The following is a 24,849-nucleotide window of genomic DNA, read 5'->3' on the forward strand; positions in this document are numbered from 1 at the left end:
AAACGAAAAACTTTTGAACGAGCACCTTACCGAAGGTAACTTTAGCTTGGGTCGGAATAAATCAGACCATTTAAAAAAAAAAAAAAAAAAAAAAAAAAAAAAAAAATAAGGAATCTCGGTAGCATCCAGGTTATCTGGAAGTGAACAAGAATAATTGATCGAACGAAGTGAAGGTTTACGTTTTAACTCGAAAGTTTTGCATTTGGTTTAGATTATTGCTTACCGTTATATGCTTTTCGGATACTTAATTGTTGACTCTCACCCGACTCGAGTTTCGCCTACTTTGTAGTCTTTATCAAGGAAACTGACTACTGGGTTGCTGGTACTGATAGTGACGGTTCGTCACTATCAGCACCAGGTGAAGGTACATCACCTGATTGTTTGGTTTAGTTTAGATGTTTGTTTGTTTGAATGATTGTTCCGCTATAACTCGCGATTGCCTAATCCGATTTTGATGAAATTTGGTACACGACTTCCATTTTTTGTTGCCGAAGGGAATCTCGGTAGCATCCAGGTTATCTGGAAGGGAACAAGAATAATTGATCGAACGAAGTGAAGGTTTACGTTTTAACTCCAAAGTTTTGCATTTGGTTTAGATTATTGCTTACCGTTATATGCTTTTCGGATACTTAATTGTTGACTCTCACCCGACTCGAGTTTCGCCTACTTTGTAGTCTTTATCAAGGAAACTGACTACTGGGTTGCTGGTACTGATAGTGACGGTTCGTCACTATCAGCACCAGGTGAAGGTACATCACCTGATTGTTTGGTTTAGTTTAGATGTTTGTTTGTTTGAATGATTGTTCCGCTATAACTCGCGATTGCCTAATCCGATTTTGATGAAATTTGGTACACGACTTCCATTTTTTGTTGCCGAAAATTTCCTCCCAATAGAAGAATCATCAATCATCATCACAAACCCTTATGTCCTTTCACACAGATAACAGGGCACCCTCGTTTATTCCTTCCATTCTTCTTCTTTTTCTTTGCCTTTTCCCATGTACAGACGGGATCGGCGTTTTTCGTCAGCCTCTCAATCAGCCCTAACTAGGGTGATTGCTTTGGGCTGATATTTGGGTCACCTGATTGTTTGGTTTAGTTTAGATGTTTGTTGGTTTGAATGATTGTTCCGCTATAACTCGCGATTGCCTAATCCGATTTTGATGAAATTTGGTACACGACTTCCATTTTTTGTTGCCGAAAATTTCCTCCCAATAGAAGAATCATCAATCATCATCACAAACCCTTATGTCCTTTCACACAGATAACAGGGCACCCTCGTTTATTCCTTCCATTCTTCTTCTTTTTCTTTGCCTTTTCCCGTGTACAGACGGGATCGGCGTTTTTCGTCAGCCTCTCAATCAGCCCTAACTAGGGTGATTGCTTTGGGCTGATATTTGGTTTTGGCTACAAATTTTACTAGTGGATGCCCTTCGCACTCAACCTTTGCTATTTCTTTAAGAAGGGAAATTCAGGCTGGTATACTCCCTGTTTCGTTCCATTACTTACCTATAACTGCAGCTTTATACTTGATATTGCCCGTATGTAGTACTGCAGCCAGTAGCTTGAACACATCCCAAATATCTTCATCTGAGAATTGTAGAACTTTCATAGCGGACCTTATATCAGCAAACTCTGCCGCGTCGTCTCTACCCTCACATGTGATACTGCCACCCTGTCAAATAATAACAATCACAAAAACCCAAGTAGGTAATTATCTTTTCCATAGATCTAAATTAGGGGGAAAATGTCGGATAAACAACAGCCGTATTTTATTATGTGACTTTTTTTTTATTCAACCAAAGAGATTCCGCTTTGGACGTCCACAGTCCACACTTGGTGCACAGGCCACTTATGTATTTTCAATGGTTATCTGAAAGAGGGCCTCTGAGTGAAATTTTGTTTTTGTTTTTGTTTTTTTTTTTTATGAAAAAATTCCAAGAATTAAAGAGTCTGTCTCTCATGTCAAGAGAGATGTTTTAATGCATGGATTTCTGTGGGTAATCAAAATGGAATATACTTTGGCAGTCAGGGTGTTTCAGTAGGTGTAGGTACTTACCCCAGTGAGATATCTATACTGGGAGGCGTCGGTCAACTCGAGGGCCATCTTCTCATCCTTGGAGAGGCCCGCCAGAAGGGCATTCTCTGCCACCTGACCCTTCCCACATAACCAAAATAGGATTCTATATCGGGGTAGAACCCAAATAGAATCGGGATAGTAGCGAGGATAATATGATCGGATTATCCGATCCTGTAACGGATTCTATCCCGATAGAATTGGATTTGGTGAATCCTAGGATACTGCAATCGCGTTTTTACCCGGGTAGAATCCGTTTCACTAATCTCAGGATTATTTTGGGTTTGTGCAATCCGGTTTTTAGCGGGACTGGAATAAGTTGGTTATGTGGGTTAGAACCCGATTATGATATAACCAAAGTCACAAGTAAAGGACCATAAAATGCCATGCCTCAGCTGGGATTGAACCCGCACACTCCTGTGACTGAAGTGGTTGTAGTAGCGGCTTTAGCGTTGTGCAATCCGTTTTTTAGCGGGACTGGAATAAGTTGGTTATGTGGGTTAGAACCCGATTATGATGTAATCAAAGTCTCAAGTAAAGGACCATAAAATGCCATGCCTCAGCTGGGATTGAACCCGCACACTCCTGTGACTGAAGTGGTTGTAGTAGCGGCTTTAGCTATTGCCGAAAGGGGATGACCAAATAGTGAAAATATCTCTTCTATTAGAAATACAGTATAACTGAAGTGGTAACTTACCCTGGTGACTATAACCATTGCACATCCTTAGCCGCGTACTCCAAACCTGAAACACAAAAAAAAAAGAGAATTTCATTAGACTTTTGCAGAGAGACCTTTCTTCAACTTCAAATACAGTTGTTTCCTTTGGAATATAGGTAGATAGGAGGGAGGGTCCGCACGGCGCGAACTTTGTCCAAAACAGATAAGGTTGGTAGTTGAACTTGTGCTACAATACCTACAAATGTTGTTTTAAGACGCAAAGTATACTAATTTCCTAATCCAATTCTAGTAGGTAGGCCTTCACTGAACAAGACCTCAAGAAGTAAGGTAGAATCTTGATACAGCATCACTCAATGTAAATCATACTAAGGTACAAGATGTTAGACGTATTTCCAAGTTAAGTGGACCGTATAAATAATGGCGACCTCTTGAGACCGTGAATAACTTCTAAGAAAATACGTCTAGAATTCCAAGTAGGTAAGCCTTCACTGAATAAGACCTCAAGAACTAAGGTAGAATCTTGACACAGCATCACTCAATGTAAATCATACTAAGGTACAAGATGTTGGACGTATTTCCAAGTTAAGTGGACCGTATAAATAATGGCGACCTCTTGAGACCGTGAATAACTTCTAGGAAAATAGTTCTAGAATTCCAGGTAAAAGTTCATTATTTCGTAAAAATCCGTCTTCGCAAAGAAAACTTGCAACAGCCAGCCTGCAGCCTGCAGCCTGGTTAGCTTGGAAGGTAGCACGTCTGCCTTATAAGCACTCGGTTGAGGAACCGCCCGGGGCGAACTTTGTCCAAAACAGATGAGGTTTGTTCTCAGAACTGCTGGCCATCTCCAATTCTGTCCTCCTCCGTTGTTAAGGTCCCAGTACACGTAGACATTTTTGTTAACGAGACCAACTCTAGCGAAAAAGTCTACTTTCGGCACTTGTACAGTTCCCTCTATCAAACCTCTTGAGAAAAAAAAAACCTTCCCAAATACAAAGAAAACTTGCAACACAGTACACTGTAGACATTTTTGTTAGCGAGACCAACTCTAGCGTATCAAACCTCTTGCGAAAAAAATCTGCTCAGAAACAAAGAAAGCTTGCAACACCCTCGAACCACTGTCCCCAGATTAGGAACCCAACTGGTTTCTTCAGGGAACCATGGACCGGTCGCTCCTGAAGAGGATAACCCGATAAGAAGACAGCTAGTGCGCATGCGTGTGGCCAATCAATCAATGAGATGTGCACATAGCTAAAGAAACCAAAGGCATCCGGATCAAATTCCGGAATGATAACCGATAGAGAAGAATGAAGTCTGATTCTATGAGCATTTGAACCCTTAAACAAAGTGGGCTGAGTTCCAAGACTCAACTCGTTAAAAAAAGTCGATGGGACTCAATCCGTTGACTCCCACTAAGATTCCTAGGAAGCAAAGATCAACTTACCTGAGAATTGAAGTGAATGTCAATGTATTTGCCAAATCGTGACGAGTTATCGTTTCGTATGGTCTTGGCGTTACCGAACGCTTCAAGGATAGGATTGGCCTCCAGAATCTGCTGTTCTATCCACGAGTGTTTACCACTGATGGCGGCCAAATACTGGAGAATCAGTTTGGTACTCTCTGTTTTACCCGCTCCACTTTCGCCACTATAACAAAATAAGACCGGGTGGCATTCAACGGGTTAAAAGTGTTAAAACTGTACTTTAAGGTGTGTCCACGGCTGTCGATCGATGTGAATTTATTGTGAATCGATGGTCGATCGACGGCCGGTCGACTATGTTTGGACACACCTTTAGAAATAAGTCGTAGTTGTAGTCAGCTTTCTTCTTCTTCGCCATTTCTCGTGTTCAAACGGGGTCGGCGATTTTCGCCAGCCTCTCAATCAGCCCTGGGCATCCACACATATTCGACGGCTGTCGATCGATGTGAATTTATTGTGAATCGATGGTCGATCGACGGCCGGTCGACTGTGTTTGCACACACCTTTAGAAATAAGTCATAGTTGTAGTCAGCTTTCTTCTTCTTCGCCATTTCTCGTGTTCAAACGGGGTCGGCGATTTTCGCCAGCCTCTCAATCAGCCCTGGGCGTTAACTAGGATTATGTCTTACCTGTTGGTATTGAAGTTTTCAAATCCGAATATGTCGAGAACTCCCATGGCAGAGCGGGCTTGATTCTTTGGTCTGTATATAGCCGAGTTGATCTTGTGAGTGATGTACACAAACAGTCTCCCGTAGATACCTTTGACAAATGCATCTCTAACATCCACGGATTGCTCTCGAGAGAGAGTTGAAATCTGGGAACGGGTGACGAGTGTGGAATGAGAGTTTAAAGTCTTTAAAGCCTAGTACCAGCAACTATTTCATCAGAAACATTGTTTCTCAACAATCCAGAAATGTTTTTGTAACAATCCACCAAATCTTTTCCTATCAAGACTTAATTGTGAATCATTTTTCTTGGTTTTTAGTGTGTAAAACGTGTCATCTTGAAAGTTGCTCAACATTGGAATCATTTGTTTCGCTACAAATGCGCAACAGTTGGGAAACATGTTTCCAGTGGGCTTTCTCACTTCTTTTAGGTATAGGCACTATAGGCCGACATTTTTAGATAGGAACCTTTTTTTTAAATTGTTTTATTGAAGGGTTGTTCATATCTATCTGCAAATGTACAAATCTACTGCGAAATATCGACTATTACATACCACAGTTTCTCCCTGAGCGAAGAATGTCTTCCTAGTAAGAGCATCAATGAGAGGTTGCTTCGGTACTGCTAGCAGAGATGCTACTCTGTTTACATTAGAATGATCAGGAATCTCGGTAGCATCCAGGTTATCTGAAAGTGAACAGAAGAGAATAATTGACCGAACGAAGTAAAGGTTTACGTTTTATCTCGACCGTTTAGCATTTTGTTTAGATATTTGTTTGTTTGAATGATTGTTTCGCTATAACTCGCGATTTCCTAGTCCGATTTTGATGAAATTTGATACATTGACCGAACGATAGTGAGGTCTGTACATATGACATTTGGTACATAACTTTATAAAATCAAGGCACGTCAATCCTTGAAGATAGTGAGGTCTGTACATATGACATTTGGTACATAACTTTATAAAATCAAGGCACGTCAATCCTTGAAATTTGGGGTCCCAGAACTGAGTGGGTCCATTTTTACCAAAATTTTCCTCCCAATGGATGAGTCAACAATCATCATCACAAAAACTTGTTCTTTTTACCAACTGATTGATCTATCTTCTAATCCCAACAAACTTTCCCATTCCTCTAACTCCTTTTGCTGCCCCTAATGCACATGCTATCCACAATTTATGTTTCACAATTTACCCAGAAGTAATTTACGATTTAAGTTCGATTTTTAGAAGAAATTTCCGAAAAGTAACTGTGTCCAACCATCTCGTTTATTCATCCCATTACTTACCTATAACGGCTGCTTTATACTTGATATTGCCCGTATGCAGTACTGCAGCGAGTAGCTTGAACACATCCCAAATATCTTCATCTGAGAATTGTAGAACTTTCATAGCGGACCTTATATCAGCAAACTCTGCCGCGTCGTCTCTACCCTCACATGTGATACTGCCACCCTGTCAAATAATAACAATCACAAAAATCCAAGTACGTAATTATCTTTTCCATGGATCTAAATTATATTATGTGACTTTTTTATTCAACCAAAGAGATGCCGCTTTGGACGTCCACACTTGCTGCCACAGGCCACTTATGTATTTTCAATGGTTATTTGAAAGAGGGCCTCTGAGTGAAATTTTGTAATTTTTTGATGAAAAAATTCCAAGAATTAAAGAGTCTGTCTCTCATGTCAAGGGAGATGTTTTAATGCATGGATTTCTGTGGGTAATCCAAATGGAATATACTTTGGCAGTCAGGGTGTTTCAGTAGGTACTTACCCCAGTGAGATATCTATACTGGGAGGCGTCGGTCAACTCGAGGGCCATCTTCTCATCCTTGGAGAGGCCCGCCAGAATACAATAGAACACATGGTAATTCCTCTCGTCCTTGGATTGAGACACGATACGCGACTTCTCTAGAAGGTACTGCTCGATTTTGGCACCCTCGATTACACCCTGTGAGGAGAGAACAGTGGAATCAAAATGAAAATCTAAGTTTTAATTAAATTGAAGATTAAAATCTTAAATACCCTAAATTCGGTCCCAAATTCGGAGTAAATACACGGATTAAGTCCCGTACGAGATACATTTGATTTTTTCTCAAGTTAAAATATCAGTTTTTTTTATTATTAAAAAAGAAATTCACTTCTTTTTCCTTCTTTTCTAGCAAGTATCGGGACTCAATCCGTAAGTGAACCCTTAAACTGAGTGGACTGAATTCCAAGACTCAACTCGTTTAAAAAAGTCGATGGGACTCAATCCGTTGACTCCCACTAACATTCCTAGGAAGCAAAGATCAACTTACCTGAGAATTGAAATGAATGTCAATGTATTTGCCGAATCGTGACGAGTTATCGTTTCGTATGGTCTTGGCGTTACCGAACGCTTCAAGGATAGGATTGGCCTCCAGAATCTGCTGTTCTATCCGTTAGCTTGGAAGGTAGCACGTCTGCCTTATAAGCACTCGGTTGAGGAACCGCCCGGGGCGAACTTTGTCCAAAACAGATGAGGTTTGTTCTCAGAACTGCTGGCCATCTCCAATCCTGTCCTCCTCTCCAATCCGGAATAATAAAACCTCCGTTTTTTAAGGTCCCAGTACACTGTAGACATTTTTCCTAGCGAGACCAACTCTAGCGAAAAAGTCTACTTTCGGCACTTGTAGGTACAGTTCCCTCTATCAAACCTCTTGAGAAACAAAAACCCTTCCCAAATACAAAGAAAACTTGCAACACAGTACACTGTAGATATTTTTGTTAGCGAGACCAACTCTAGCGTATCAAACCTCTTGCGAAAAAAATCTTCTCAGAAACAAAGAAACCTTGCAACACCCTGTAGGTCCTCGAACCCCTGTCCTCAGATTAGGAACCCAACTGGTTTCTACAGGGAACCATGGACCGGTCGCTCCTGAAGAGGATAACCCGATAAGAAGACAGCTAGTGCGCATGCGTGTGGCCAATCAATCAATGAGATATAATAAATATGTTGAACTGGTTTCGGTTGGAACAGGAATCAGGATCAGTAGGTCTGATCAACCATCGACCTGGCTCAATATTGAGCTACTCCTGACAGCATCTCGGTGTGGTAGACAACAACTTTTTCTTCTATTTTAACCAGTATCTTTGGATTTTAAATCTGGATGTTGGTGGTTCGAGTCCAGGTCAGGTCATAAAATTTAGCATAGTGCATCAAGAGGGGAACGACATTCGTGACAAGCATTTATGCTTAGCAGAAAAAATCCTTTATCCTTTTTTGTAAAGCTGTGTCCACACGAAGTCGACGGCCATCGATCGACTCAATCGACGAGGTAAATCTATGTTGTCCAGGCAGTGTACGGTTTCAGTCCTACTCCTGAATCTCACTTCTCAGGTTGGTCTTCTAAAATGGACAGCATTAAGCAGAATAGAACCATCCATAAGAGGCATTGCTTTGTGGATGGTTCTTTTCTGCTAAATGCTGTACAAATAGCAACAAAAAAGAAGTAAAAAACAGATTGTGAGACATGTTGTAGTTTGTGAACTGAGTTTAAGTTAGTAGAAAGGAAACAGTTCCAAAGGAATCTGCTCAAAAAGTCGAACTAGACCCCTATACTATTATTTGTGGTTTTGCGAAAATTGCCGACAATGTGGAGTGGAAAGTCGCTCTGGGTTTATACAAAGGGGCTAGTTAACGTCCCTCAAATAGGAATACATATGCCTTTTATCCCAACAGTACGCTACTACAAGTTCGAGACACTGGTTTCTTGGAACTATCTATGTAGCTACAATCGATTCAACGAAAGTAAAGTAAGCGCAGATACACATAACATCTGTTATAATAGCGAGTTAACAGACATGATAATGGGCCCTCCATCGAAAGTTTTGGCACTTTGCCCCTCTCATGAGACAAATAACGTTGCATTGACCTCTGGTACACCAATATGCATCGTGTATCCGAATCCTATATAGAGATACATGTAACTCTAAAATCGGTTAGATAACTGCAGAATAGAAAACTCAGGGATAGACCAGCAGAAAAAGGTACAGACTTGGGATTCAGGACAGCTAGAAATACAAAGGAACCCTTCAAACTTACTCGACTCTTAACCAAGTTAATGGGGCTTTTGAAGCTAAACTAGGTACAATACTCATCAGTCTTCCAGACATTATTGCTTCCTCTCTTCCATGGAAAAACGTGCTCAAATTTTAAAATACAAAGAAGATCCTGCATGGTGAAGATTACCATGAACAGTATGCATTGAAACTTTGAAGAAGCTTACACAATAATTTTCTTTCTTTTCCTTAAATACTAGCATTTCAAATCTTGATAATCGAGACGTGTAAGTCTTCAACACCCCCCTGAATTGCATCACGCTAATAACACACTGTTCATGATCTTCATTGTACTCTTCATTCTTCATGGATTATGAAGAACTAAAGAAATCTTTGATGCAACAGCTTTGAGCATTTGGAAAATCCAGCTGGTTCTCAAATACATTTTCAGGTTCCTCGCTTGACCAAAGTCCACATTTCCTATGAAAAAGAAAGTGACACAGACAATATAGAAATGCATAAACAATGAACATATACAACAGAATAATTGCACATTTAATTTATTGAGACTGAATCATAATAATTCATAATTTGGACTATTAAATAAATTAGACTATATTTGCCAGAAACAGAACTACTTAATGGTACCTACCTACTAATATTCCTTAAGGAGACTTGAAAATCTTTTCAATACATTTTCCTGACGGTATCGATATTGAATTTCTTATTCAACTCTCTTCCTCGGCTCAGGCCTTCTGGTTTTCTCAACATAATGACACATTTGTCACATCACATTAGCAAGTTACTTATGACATGTGCTTTCAGTGATAATAGTCGACACGGTGCCAAACTATGTTAATACACCCGGCAGCTCTTAGAATACATAATGACAAGCTCTATAACAAGTAATACTACAAATATTACACATGATAGGGGGAATGTCAGAACAGATCAACAAAATTGAAACTTATGACATGTGCTTTCAGTGATATAATAGTCGACACGGTGCCAAACTATGTTAATAAACCCGGCAGCTCTCAGAATACATAATGACAAGCTCTATAACAAGTAATACTACAAATATTACACATGATAGGGGGAATGTCAGAACAGATCAACAAAATTGACAGCAATTACATCTTGCAAAACTTTAATCAAATATTATGTATTAACGACATGATATTGCACTACACACAGGTGCCCTCTTACTTTATCATTATTCTCAAGGTCTTTACCAAATTATCTCATTTGCATACTGGCATTTGATGTTGCGAAAATCAGACATCAAGGACACCTCACCATTTCGAGGAAACAAATCGGGCCGCTACCTTCAAATGATACAACCCTGATCCAACAATTCCCAAATTGAGCCCTTCTCTTGATGGAATTCCCAAAGTTGTGTACACACATAGTCAACCTGTCGACCTCTTCGATCGATGGTCGATCGACGAGGTGAAAAAGTGAATCTATGTTGTCGAGGCAGTGTACGCTTTCAGTCGACGTTGATCGACGGTTGACTATGTTTGGACTTTGGACACATCTTAACAAGATGAGGCCAATATTCCAGCGAGTTGAGTAGGTTTCCTTAAGTACTTCCACATATCTACTGGTTGAATATTTCAGTACTTGCTGAACCTACTCGTGTACCGGTATGTAGAATATAGGTATAATTATTATGTTGTTGAAACACTTTCTCCGTCATTTGCTAACGAGTCACTCATCATGCGCTAAGTTGAATATTGCCAGAAACAGAACTATACTTAATGGTACTAATATTCCTTATGGAGACTTGAAAATCTTTTTAAGACATTTTCCTGACGGTGTCGATATTGAATTTCTTATTCAACTCTCTTTCTCGGCTCAGGCCTTCTGGTTTTCTCAACATAATGACACATTTGTCACATCACATTAGCAAGTAGTAAGTAGTTCACTCACATCACCATAACTAGGCTGGCTGACTTTGTTTATAGCCTAACACCTATGGTACTCTCTCCATTAAGCACTACTGTTGAATAGTATATTGTGACGTCAGAGCAGTTTCCTCTCAAGATAGACAGGTCGAAATGAGAGTAATTAAAAAATCTACCTGTCCGTCCTAATCGTATTGAAAGCGTTCAGAACAATTCACATTGTAAATCAATCAATAATTATAATCAATCAATAATTACAATCAATCATAACCATTTCTATTTTAATTTAAGTCTCGTCTCTCGTATAATTGAGAGAAAAATATGATAGAGGAAATCGAGTTTTGACGCTTTATTATCTCGGTCGAATTAATTTGCTCTTTGAATTGAATTTATCTTGTTGCCTTCTGAAATAATCTCGGATGATACAAGATACAGGAAAAACGAAAAACTTTTGAACGAGCACCTTACCGAAGGTAACTTTAGCTTGGGTCGAAATAAATCAGACCATAAAAAAAAAAAAAATAGAATATCACCGAAACCCGATCTTACCACAGAGTTTTCGGGTGAAGAGGTTTGATAAGGGGAACTGACTGCAACTGCCACGGTCTTATCGTCCCGAAAATGGAGAGAGAGAAGGAAGACAGGATAGAAGAAAGCCAACCGACCCAAGAACAATATAAACAATATTTCCATTAAAAATAGATCCAACTTGAAAACATAAGAGCGTTGCTTGAAGACAACGTGAATTTTTAGCTGGCACAAAAAAAACTTCCGATTTTTTTTAATGAGTAAAATGGCCTAGTTACATTAAGGTATATTCCACCCCCAGCCCCGCAGGGACACATTCAGGGGCCCCAAATGCTTAAAATTTTAAGCTCCAAAGCCCGAAGCCCACCTTACTACTCTATGTACGGTGTTTCTACCGCGGGCTACGACACTACATATCATTGGCCCCCTAATTGAAATTCCGGCCAATACCGGACAGAGCCAAAAACCATAGAGTTCCCCATACAGTTTCCTGCCTGACCAAAAATATAATTGAGCAAGACGAGTGTGGAATGAGAGTTTAAAGCCTAGTTAGTACCAATAGCAACATTTTCATCAGAAACATTGTTTCTCAACAATCCAGAAATGTTTTTGTAACAATCCACCAAATCTTTTCCTCTCAAGACTTAATTGTGAATAATTTTTCTTGGTTTTTAGTGTGTAAAACGTGTCATCTTGAAAGTTGCTCAACATTGGAAACATTTGTTTCGCTACAAATGCGCAACAGTTGGGAAACATGTTTCCAGTGGGCTTTCTCACTTCTTTTAGGTATAGGCCGACATTTTTAGATAGGAACCTTTTTTTTTAAATTGTTTTATTGAAGGGTTGTTTATATCTATCTGCAAATGTACAAATCTACTGCGAAATATCGACTATTACATACCACAGTTTCTCCCTGAGCGAAGAATGTCTTCCTAGTGGATTTCAAGACTCTAGCTCTTACCGTTCTCGAGATATTTTGTTTACAGACAGACACACAGACACACACACGGACCAATGGCTGAAACTTTGGATTTAGGCTCTAGGGACCTCAAAACGTATTTTGGCACTAAAAACTGACCATCGAAATTTTGATCCGATTACATTACTTTCCTTCCTATAGGATAAGGAAAGTAAAAAACACAAACTACCTATATCCCGTTGTCGTTAGCCCATTTCTTTGAAATTACTATGACCTTTATTATCACGTCCATACAATCGTAAGAACGGCTCACACTGCCCATCTATTCGGGAATAAACAATGTTCCTAAACACAAACTACCTATATCCTGTTGTCGTTAGCCCATTTCTTTAAAATTACTATGACCTTTATTATCACGTCCATACAATCGTAAGAACGGCTCACACTGCCCATCTATTCGGGAATAAACAATGTTCCTAAGGATAAGAGGGTTGGAAATTTTGACTATCAGTATTATTTTTTGTAAGGATAGCAAGGGTCTTCGTTCTTACCATGGGTTTCTTAAACTCGTTAGGTTTAATACATCGGATAAAGAAGGGCTGACAGTTGGACAGGGTTTTCATGAGGCAATCTAGGGACTTCTTGAACTGAGTCGAGAGAGTAGGGGTTCGTTTCCTGGTCTCAGATCCCATTCCTATTTCATCTAGGAAGAGATCCTTAAGGAACTGATTGGATGATATGTGAACTAACTAGCCCTGGGCGATTGCTTTTGGTCCGGCACTCGGTTCTGGCTACAAAATTTTTGCTTTTTCTTATTTCTTCAGCAAAGGAATTTCATTTTTCTCCTTTACTGTAAAATAGACTCTGGAAATAATAATAATAAAACAAACAAAGCATACAGTCAAAAACAAAGCACAATATCAGATTGTAGGTGGTATATTTACCTGATTACAATACACTGGTCCTGTCCAAAGCGTTTCATATGCGTGTAGCCATTATCCCCGATAGCGAATATATGCGGCGGCAGTTCTCCTATCTTCTTGTCTTTGTACAGTTTGATTTGCTCGGCTGTGTATATGGGAAGGATCTGGTAGGGGTTGACAGCCACCAGAATCGAACCCGTGTACGTCTGCAATAGAACACGAGGACTATTATTACCAGAAGTATCAATAAGTTAGTACATTCGCATAAACTTAACCCAATTTTTTGCCCCTACACCTAAGCATCAGAGTCGGCTTTTTGGGTATGGAGTTAAGCACCGATTAGTATGCAATAAACGATAAATAAATTAGTATGCAATAAATGATAAATAAATTAGTATGCAATAAATGATAAATAAATTAGTATGCAATAAATGATAAATAGTATGAATAAAATTACCAGAAGTATCAATAAATTAGTACATTCGCATAAACTTAACCCAATCTTTTGCCCCTACACCTAAGCGTCGGAGTGGGCTTTTTGGGTATGGAGTTAAGCACCGATTAGTATGAAATAAATGATAAATAAATTAGTTATGCAAAAAATAACTACGAGTATGAATAAGAGTTTAAATGTTAGAAAGTCCATAACTCTGGCCCTGTTTGTGATATTGACCTCAAACTTGTACCGAAGTACTGAGTACACAAGGATACTGAGTACACATTTTTCAAGGATACTGCCCTGCTTTAAAATCGAAACTAGGACAAAAGCTACGCCTTTTTTACGCATTTTCCCTCGATAAACCTAGGTAAGCTTTCACTGAACAAGACCTCAAGAAGTAAGGTAGAATCCTGATCCAGCATCACTCAATGTAAATCATACTAAGGTACAAGATGTTAGACGTATTTCCAAGTTAAGTGGACCGTATAATGGCGACCTCTTGAGACCGTGAATAACTTCTAGGAAAATACGTCTAGAATTCCAGGTAAAAGTTCATTATTTCGTGAAAATCCGTCTTCGCAAAGAAAACTTGCAACAGCCAGCCTGGTTAGCTTGGAAGGTAGCACGTCTGCCTTATAAGCACTCGGTTGAGGAACCGCCCGGGGCGAACTTTGTCCAAAACAGATGAGGTATGGTCTCAGAACTGCTGACTTTATCCATATGTAAATCTTGCCCTCTTGATTTCGGAACAACAAGAGCTCCGTTGTTAAGGTCGCAGTACACTGTAGACATTTTTGTTAGCGAGACCAACTCTAGCGAAAAAGTCTACTTTTGGCACTTGTACAGTTCCCTCCATCAAACCTCTTGAGAAACAAAAAAACCCTTCCCAAATACAAAGAAAACTTGCAACTTGCAAGACAGTACACTGTAGACATTTTTGTTAGCGAGACCAACTTTAGCGTACCAAACCTCTTGCGAAAAAAATCTTCTCAGAAACTAAGAAAACTTGCAACACCCTGTAGGTCCTCGAACCCCTGTCCTCAGATTAGGAACCCAACTGGTTTCATGAGAGAACCATAGAGCCATCGCTCCTGAAGAGGATAACCCGATAAGAAGACAGCTAGTGCGCATGCGTGTGGCCAATCAATCAATGAGATATCATAATTATGTTGAACTGGTTTCGGTTGAGACAGGAATCAGGACCAGTAGGTCTGATCAACCATCGACCTGGCTCAATATTGAGCCACTCCTGAATCTCACTTTTCAGGTTGGTCTTCTAAAATGGACAGCATTAAGCAGAAAAGAACCATCCATAAGAGGCATTGCTTTGTGGATGGTTCTTTTCTGCTAAATGCTGTACAAATAGCAAAAAAAAAAGTAAAAAACAGATTGTGAGACATGTTGTAGTTTGTGAACTGAGTTTAAGTTAGTAGAAAGGAAACAGTTCTGAAGGAATCTGCTCAAAAAATCGAAGAGACCCTGAGAACATTTTTTTGTGGTTTGCGAAAATTCTCGACAATGTGGAGTGGAGAGCTGCTCTGGGTTGCTATAAAAGGGCTAGTTAATATCCCTCAAATAGGCCTACATATGCCTTTTATCCCAACAGTACGCTACCACCAAGTTCCGGGCACTAGTTTCTTGGAACTATCTAGCTACAACCACTAGTTGGAAATATCTATGTAGCTACAATCAATTCAACGAAAGTAAAGTAAGCGCAGATACACATAACACCTGTTATAATAGCGAGTTAACATGATAATGGGCCCTCCATCGAAAGTTTTGGCACTTTGCCCCTCTCATGAGACAAATAACGTTGTTACCGAAATTTTAAAAAGTGAAAACAAACATGTATTTATGACATGTGCTTTCAGTGATAATAGTCGACACGGTGCCAAACTATGTTAATACACCCGGCAGCTCTCAGAATACATAATGACAAGCTCTATAACAAGTAATACTACTCTATAACAAGGACGCTACCTTCAAATGATACAACCCTGATCCAACAATTCCCAAATTGAGCCCTTCTCTTGATGGAATTCATAAAGTTGTGTCCACACATAGTCGACCTGTCGACCTCTTTGATCGATGGTCGCTCGACGAGGTGAAAAAGTGAATCTATGTTGTCGAGGCAGTGTACGCTTTCAGTCGACGTTGATCGACGGTTGATCAACGTGGTTGACTTGGACTTTGAACACATCTTAACAACATGAGGCCAATATTCCTGCGAGTTGAGTAGGTTTCGTTAAGTACTTCCACATATCTACTGGTTGAATATTTCAGTACTTACTGAACCTACTCGTATACCGGTATGTAGAATATAGGTATAATTATTATGTTGTTGAAACACTTTCTCCGTCATTTGCTAACGAGTCACTCATCATGCACTAAGTTTATGAGAAATGGACAACTTGCAACATTATCGTCATCATGCTAACCATTTTTATTTGAGAATGAAATGGATTTTGTCGGCCCAAGCTTGATTTGGAGTTATATATTCACAGTGGTCGGTATAGGACTAGATTTCTTCACTGGGCAATGGTTTGACTCTGCTTTGAAAAGCAACAGGAATACGCTTCGTGTCCCCTTTCATGAGGCTTTCGGGTATCATTTCACATTCCACTTCTTTCCTTCGTTGTTGCTCACTTGTTGGAACAATCATGAAGAGGTTATTATCCTCCAACCTGCGCGGCGCCGCAAAATGGCCGTCAGTGGCGGCAGGATTTCTCAAAGAACCAGAGCATCTGGAATATGCGAGGATTGTAGGAATTATCTCCTGAAGAGAGAACCAGCAGAGACTAGAGACCAAGTGGAATTAGCAGACGCAGCGACTGAGCAACTATAGAGCAACTATAAGCCGGCGCGGTGAATTTGTGCATATTCATGATGCATAATTTGAAGCCCGGATACTATAATCACATAGCACAGACATCTAGAGTGAAGCAAAAAAAGTTGTTTCACTCTCACAAGCTAGTTTGAAGTTTCTCAAAGTTGATGAGATGAAGTATGTTGTGTCAGGACTCTAGATTAGCTCAAGCTAGTTTGAAGTTTCTCAAAGTTGATGAGATGAAGTATGTTGTGTCAGGACTCTAGATTAGCTTCCTCATAGCGAAGTAAATCAACGTCATGTATCATACATCAAAACTGAACTGAATACTGATCTCATTTGAATAGGTTAAGCTAGTTTGAAGTTTCTCAAAGTTGATGAGATGAAGTATGTTGTGTCAGGATTCTAGATTAGCTTCCTCATAGCGAAGTAAATCAACGTCATGTATCATACATCAAAACTGAACTGAATACTGATCTCATTTGAATAGGTTACTTCAGGAGTACAAGAACTAGAATGCCACAGTTTACTCAACACTTTTTGATTTCTTTAGAGTACCTACTCGTAATCTTGTAAAGATGACTCTCTTTCTTCTTCTTTTTCTTCGCCTTTTCCCATGTTCAGATGGGGTCGGCATTTGTCGTCGGCCTCTCAATCAGCTTTGGAGTGAATGCTTTGAGGCCAACTGATTTTGGCTAAACAAAATTTTCCGAGTGGATGCCCTTCGCACTCAACCTTCGCTATTGATGACTCTCTATAGTCCATTTACCGATTTACCCGGTTCATATCAAATCATTTGACTCGATGCTTGTGGTCCATCTTGAACTTGTACCATCTACGTCTGATAGAAGACGAGCCAATCACTAGAGTAGGTACTGTAAACTGTGCTATCACTGAGGATGTAGAAACAAGTTGTAAGTGATGAACTGAATTCGTAATTTGAAAGGAACTCAATCATGTTAGCGGTCAGTGAAACAGGGGCGATCTTAGATCATAGGGATCAAAAGACACAAGTGTACCGTCATCAGAGAAACTAACGATAACGATCTGCTGACATTAAGGTCATCTAGATTCTTTCAACTTAGTTCTGATCTCAAAAACATTAAAAAGCTGAAATGTTGGCTGATTAGAATTTTCAAAATAAAGAAGAGTGTGGTGCACAGGAATCGCTTTGGAAAAAAAGAACACTTATGTATTAACAATTTTCTAGCTGTAGGTCATTTGCATCCTGTTATGTTCGCCTTCTGTAGAAGGCACATAACATTTGCAGTCTCAAGGTGTGTCCAAACATGGTTGACCGGCCGTAGACTATGGTTGGACTGTTGGACACATTTTTATAATCCTGATTTCGTCCATCCGGCTCACTACTAATTCCGACAGGAAAGTTTCAAAATGCTGACCACTTTAGCTTTTCTACTGACGTCCTCATACCTAAATACATTCCTGTTGAAATGAAATATGCTCCAAACAGGAACAATTAAATAGGATTACATTTTTTTACATCTGTGTCGGATGGTGATTGAGAGTCATCAATATGTCGTAAACCGTATATCTATGAACATTAGGACCTTAACTTGAACATTGGACATGGAATGTCTTTGCTAATAACATCATTTAAGAGTTCATCAGCTGCCACAGTCATCGGAGAAACTCGAAAATTGAGCAATTATAGACAGAAATGTAAGTGGAGGCATTCACATTTGACGGACATACATACACAGACTATCATTAGACGATCATCTTTACTTTTTCCTCTTTCAAAAGACTTCCATACTTGGAGAGTAGGTTTTGATTCTCAGGCGAGACAGAAAGCGGCACAAATGTCGAATAGGTATAAGCACATTTGAGAGTTGACCATCATGATTGTCGATTGGTGACAAACCTGATTTAGGCGGACGAAGATTACAGGTGTCAACGGTAAATCGAGATGGAAAGGTAGTGCCATAGAAAGCGTTTTTTAAGAGACCAATGATCATGGGCCGATGAGATATAATAATTATGTTGAACTGGTTTCGGTTGGAACAGGAATCAGGATCAGTAGGTCTGATCAACCATCGACCTGGCTCAATATTGAGCTACTCCTGAAATAATTGAGATCACCGGATGTGAATTTGAACTCTGTGACTACAAAAACTACCGTGGTAGTTGAATCTAGCATGGTAGCAGAGTTCTACCTAGGAGGAGAAAGAGTGATTGATGGGACATTCCGGTAGAAAATCATGGTACTGACGAGTAATAATAACTAGGTGAGGTTAACTCCGGGGGCATTCTTATAATTGAGATCACCGGATGTGAATTTGAACTCTGTGACTATACAAAAACTACCGTGGTAGTTGAATCTAGCATGGTAGCAGAGTTCTACCTAGGAAGAGAAAGAGTGATGGGACATTCCGGTAGAAAATCATGGTACTGACGAGTAATAATAACTAGGTGAGGTTAACTCCGGGGGCATTCTCTACCACCTGACCCTTCCCACATAACCAAAATAGGATTCTATCGGGGTAGAACCCAAATAGAATCGGGATAGAATTGGATTTGGTGAATCCTAGGATACTGCAATCGCGTTTTTACCCGGGTAGAATTTTAGATCATAAGGATCAAAAGACACAGGTAGGTGTACCGTCATCTGGTCATCAGAGAAACTAACGACCTCACACATTAAGGTCATCTATTCTTTCAAATTAGTTCTGATCTCAAAAATATTTAAAAGCTGAAATGTTGGCAGATTAAAATTGTCAAAATAAAGGAAAGTGTGGTACACAGGAATCTCTTTGAAAAAGAACACTTTTCTAGCTGTATCCTTCCTGTTTGCATCCTGTTATGTTCGCTTTCTGAGAGAAGCATATTTTTCCAGTCACAAAGATAATCCTGATTACGCCACACATTCGGCTGACTACCAAATCCGACAACAAAGTTTAAAGATGCTGACCACACTTTTAGCTTTTCTACTGATGTCCTTATACCTGAATCTAATCCTGTATAAAATATGCTCCAAACAGGAACAATTAAATAGGATTACATTTTTTTTACTTCTGTGTCGGATACTCGTACATGATTGAGAGTCATCAATATGTCGTAAACTGTATATCTATGGACATTAGGACCTTAACCTGAACATTGGACATGGAATGTCCTTACTAATAACATCATTTAAGAGTTCATCAGCTGCCACAGTCATCGGAGAAACTCGAAAATTGAGCAATTATAGACAGAAATGTAAGTGGACAGATGAGGGTGTTGTGAGGATTGGTAGGTGTTTGCTTGTAGGATGAAAGCTTGTCAAATAAAATATATGTAAATATTCAGATATATACCAATGTAAATATTGTAAATGCTTTGCAATTTACATAGTAGGAAGGCGTTAATGAGTTTTCAGTCCTGTTTCAAGTGTTAATTGAGATAACTTTTTGGGGGGGGTTGTGATGGATCGATTTGAATGAATGGAATTGAATGCTTAAAAGTACTGGGCTTAGTAGGCTTCCAGCATCCGTAGAACTTGGGATATTGATAAATTTGAGATGTGTGGTGCCCACCACTTTCTAAATGAATAAGCTACAGACGCCACTGGTTTGAAAACCATATGGTGAACCAGTTTTAAGGTAGATGCTCCAAAAAAAATTGAGCACTAGACATTCACATTTGACGGACATACATACACAGACGATCATTAGAAGATGCTCTAGAACGCTTACTTTTTCCTCTCTCAAAAGACTTCTCCATATTTGGAGTGTTGATTTTGATTCTCAGACGAGACAGAAAGCGGGACAAATGTCTAATAAGTACATTTGAGATTTGATCATGATTGTCGATTGGTGACAGACCTGATTTAGGAGGACGAAATCGAGATGGAAAGGTAGTGCCATGAAAAGCGTTTGTAAAGAAACCAATGACCATGGGTTTCCAAGAAGGAAATTTGTCTGATCGGCAAAGGATCTAGGGGAGGGAGAGAGAGAGCGATAAGAGAGAGAGAGAGAGAGAGAGTGTCGAACAAATTGACGAATTGAGAGAGTCGAAACCTCAACCAGTCTTATGGGATGAAAGTCAAAGTGGACATATGTAGAATCACCGGCCTAAACTTATGGTTGCTTTTTAAATGCAGATTTTATTCTGGTGCTACCTTTATCCCAATGTCCGTACAGGTTCGCATGCATCAAGTTTCATGTTACCCTCGTATGTTTCACGACTGCTTCCCACACATGTGTTCCCGAACATTTAATCTCGGTTTGAAATCATGTTGAGCGTTAATGGAACTGATGCAGTCCAAGATACAAGAAGTTTCCATGGGGCCTATGCGTGTTTTCAATTCCAACTCTCCAGTCTCAACATATTGGATGCTGAAATGAGTAATCTCACAAAATACTCGTACACAGGAAGGTCGGATTCCAAATGAACTTCAAGTTATTAATATTTACCGTACGGGAGTTATCATAATTCCCTCGTATAAGACGTTTCAAAAATGTTTCAGACTAGAAGAACCAGAATGCCACAGTTTACTCAACACTTTTTCACTTCTTTAAAGTTCTTCTTTGTGCAATGACAATCACTTTGGATAGTTTGAATATATATTTACCCGGTTCCTATCAAATCATTTGACTCGATGCTTGTGGTCCGATCTTGAACTTGTACCATCTACGTCTGATAGAAGACGAGCCAATCACTAGAGTAGGTACTGTAAACTGTGCTATCACTGAGGATGTAGTATTTCTTTAGAGTACTCGTAATCTTGTAAAGATGACTCTCTTTCTTCTTCTTTTTCTTCGCCTTTTCCCATGTTCAGATGGGGTCGGCATTTGTCGTCGGCCTCTCAATCAGCTTTGGAGTGAATGCTTTGAGGCCAACTGATTTTGGCTAAACAAAATTTTCCGAGTGGATGCCCTTCGCACTCAACCTTCGCTATTGATGACTCTCTATAGTCCATTTACCGATTTACCCGGTTCATATCAAATCATTTGACTCGATGCTTGTGGTCCATCTTGAACTTGTACCATCTACGTCTGATAAAAGACGAGCCAATCACTAGAGTAGGTACTGTAAACTGTGCTATCACTGAGGATGTAGAAACATCAAGTTGTAAGTGATGAACTGAATTCGTAATTTGAAAGGAACTCAATCCCAATTACTGAATTATAAATGACCAATGCTGTTATTCTAGGAACAAGTCCAATGATATCTACGTCCGATCTCTTCTCGGCAAAAAAATATTGAATTCGTAATTTGAAAGGAACTCAATCTCAATTACTGAATTATAAATGACCAATGCTGTTATTCTAGGAACAAGTCCAATGATATCTACGTCCGATCTCTTCTCGGCAAAAAAATATAAAGTCAAGTGTTTCGAATAAATTTCTTTTCTGCGTTCCTAATGCACTTGATAAATCATGTTAGCGGTCAGTGAAACACTTTTGAACACAATTGTTCACGCACTAAAGTTACAAAAATGCACGCGTCAAATAGAATAGAACATAATAACTACCCTTTTAATACTGCCAGAATGAGACTGAAAAGTCCCTTTAATCCCGCAGTCTAAACAAAGTCTCCCGCAGTCAAATACCACCGCACCGCAAAAACGACTAAATAGGTCATAAGAAAATATGGGTTACATTAAGGTCGTTTCTCAGGCCTTTATACATAACTGTAAAGGCCTGAGAATTATGAACTCTTTTTGACCTTTTTCAAAGATTTGGCATAAAACAGCGGCCGAACCGTACATTTCTCGAGGTCAATTTAAAACAAATAGTTAAAGATAACTCGCAAAGTGACGTCACAAGAACCACACAGAATAATGAAGATCGGTAGTTGTACCGATCTTGATTCTCCATAGATAATGAAAACAGATAGTTGTGCCGATCTCAATTCCAGCGAGCGGTCGCGATTCTTCGGCTGATCTGGAATCCATGTCCATATCTGAATCAGATAGTTCTGGTCAGTCCAGGACCCGAAGTCAAGGTAATGGGGCCGTTGACCTGAGCACGCCACTTTCTACACTACTGAACTCATTCATGGCTCTGTACACTCTATCTCCGGCGTCTTCACGTAGTTCCAACGTGCAAAATAAACAAACACTTCTCTCTACGATAGGACATTGGCATTCTACCAGTGCCAGCCTCTGGTTACCTCTACATCTCGGTGTGGTAGACAACAACTTTTTCTTCTATTTTAACTAGTATCTTTGGATTTTGAATCTGGAGGTTGGGGTTTCGAGTCCAAGTCAGGTCATAAAATTTAGCATAGTGTATCAAGAGGGGAACGACATTTGTGACAAGCATTTATGCTTAGCAGAAAAATTCCTTTATCTTTTTTTGTAAAGCTGTGTCCACACGAAGTCGACTGCCATCGATCGACTTAATTGACGAGGTAAATCTATGTTGTCCAGGCAGTGTACGGTTTCAGTCGACATCGACGGCCGTTGACCATGTGTGGACATAGCTAAAGAAACCAAAGGCATCCGGATCAAATTCCGGAATGATAACCGATAGAGAAGAATGGAGTCTGATTTTATGAGCATTTGGAAAATCCAGCTGGTTCTCAAATACATTTTCAGGTTCCTCGCTTGACCAAAGTCCACCTTTCCTATGAAAAAGAAAGTGACACAGACAATATAGAAATGCATAAACAATGAACATATACAACAGAATAATTGTACATTTAATTTACTGAGACTGAATCATTATAATTTAGACTATTAACTAAATTAGACTATTTTGTCAGAAACAGAACTACTTAATTGTCTCTGTCTCTAAATATCTATCTGAAACCAAAAGCATATCTGAAATAAGTTATTAAATAAGACGTTTCATATTTCCTTGAGTTTACTACTATTCTTTGAGGAGACTTGAAAACCTTTTCAACACATTTTCCTGACGTGACGGTGCAACGCAGCGGTGTTGATGTTGAATTTCTTATTCAACTCTCTTCCTCGGCTCAGGCCTTCTGGTTTTCTCAACATAATGACACATTTGTCACATCACATTAGCAAGTAGTAAGTAGTTCACTCACATCACCATATAAGTCAACCAGGTCTATGAATAGTTCAACTCTTTTCACGATTCCGTAATGACGTCAGCAAGAATGTAGTACTGCCAGGTACTTACTATTTTCTAGTGCAAAACTGTGAGGACTTGATATTTTCGATATCACTTGATGGCACTATGTAGATAGGTATCCAATTACAATGCTAGTTACTAGTACTATGGTCGTAGACTTCAGAAATAAAATGTGTGATTTTTTCCAGAAGTAATCTTTTCGGCTAATTCCAACTTTATCAAAATCCAAGAATCCATGATGATTTCTGAAAGTAAAGAAGGAAAGTCTTTTAATTTTTGATGAAATCAAATCTACACACTATGTAGATAGGTATCCAATCACTATCCAATTACAATGCTAGTTACTAGTACTATGGTCGTAGACATCAGCAATAAAATGTGTGATTTTTTCCAGAAGTAATCTTTTCGACTAATGGCAAACACCTAGGTGGTTATTCTTCCAACTTTATCAAAATCCAAGAATCCATGATGATTTCTGAAAGTAAAGAAGGAAAGTCTTTTAATTTTTGATGAAATCAAAGAAATCAAATCTACAGGAGCCACCTCATTAATTTAATTTACACTCATTTATCTTCGAGTAGATAATGTTCGTTTTAACATAATATTGGGCAGGTATGTCAGTTTAATCTGTTCAATACAGAATCTAACTCATCACAGATTCGCAAAAAGATCTTCTTGTCATCAATCTTCTTTAAATTAATTTGAACAGATGTGTTTCAAGGAGATCAGCATTTTTTTCCTCGTCTTAGTTTTGCATTTATTACTGAAAGTCAAAATCGTTTTGTGTCCGAGGCTGAGCTTGAACAAAACTCTCTTGGTCACTTGAATGCCGCGAGCAATTCTCTCAGTCCTGTTAGAGGTCTCAAGTGACCTGGCTTTCTGAACTTGTCTTGGCAAGATCTTCTTTTTTGTTTCCTCGTCTCAGTTTTGCATTCATTACTGAAAGTCAAAATCGTTTTGTGTCCGAAGCTGAGCTTGAACAAAACTCTCTTGGTCACTAGAATGCCGCAAGCAATTCTCTCAGTCCTGTTAGAGGTCTCAAGTGACCTGGCTTTCTGAACTTGTCTTGGCAAGATCTTCTTTTTTGTAATCATTTATGTAACCGGTTTCCGTGCTTACACGGATTAAAAAGAAATAAATTTCTTGGCAGAAATTCTCTCTGAAAATTTCTTTGAAGGAATTCGAGAAGACCTTGTAAGTTGGTGACTTGTCCTCTGATAAAGAAGAATTATTGTAGTCCTAATTGACACTAATGTTCTATATTCAGCACACTTTCAGTATTTTGAACATAGTAAATTGTCATTTGGAGCTTTAAGTGTTGAAGCATGGAACCAAATGAGT

The 24,849-nt window shown here is 39.3% G+C and overlaps 2 protein-coding genes across 4 annotated transcripts in view; both read right to left on the reverse strand.

The window, feature by feature from the left end:
• The window catches only part of LOC103510282 (myosin-VIIa-like), a 42,776-nt gene extending 24,153 nt beyond the window's left edge, over positions 1–18,623 (reverse strand). The window contains 9 exon segments of the mRNA XM_026824366.1: positions 4,863–5,047; positions 5,453–5,583; positions 6,184–6,349; positions 6,671–6,847; positions 7,197–7,316; positions 12,828–12,951; positions 13,221–13,424; positions 16,158–16,414; positions 18,525–18,623. Of these exon segments, the coding sequence (XP_026680167.1) occupies positions 4,863–5,047; positions 5,453–5,583; positions 6,184–6,349; positions 6,671–6,847; positions 7,197–7,316; positions 12,828–12,951; positions 13,221–13,424; positions 16,158–16,414; positions 18,525–18,623 (1,463 nt within the window).
• LOC103510283 (NADH dehydrogenase (ubiquinone) complex I, assembly factor 6 homolog) overlaps positions 2,774–24,849 on the reverse strand; it is a 50,745-nt gene continuing 28,669 nt past the window's right edge. Inside the window, exon 3 of one of the 3 annotated variants that reach the window (XM_017444513.2) lies at positions 2,774–2,820. The gene's annotated coding sequence lies outside the window, so the exon portion shown is untranslated. Of the gene's footprint in view, positions 2,821–23,164; positions 23,754–23,859; positions 23,984–24,849 lie in introns of those variants that run through there. The other 2 variants (XM_017444512.2, XM_008474935.3) reach the window with 2 other exon arrangements.

This window comes from Diaphorina citri, unplaced genomic scaffold (assembly GCF_000475195.1).
Source record: "Diaphorina citri unplaced genomic scaffold, Diaci psyllid genome assembly version 1.1 scaffold579, whole genome shotgun sequence".
Lineage (NCBI taxonomy): Eukaryota > Metazoa > Arthropoda > Insecta > Hemiptera > Psyllidae > Diaphorina > Diaphorina citri.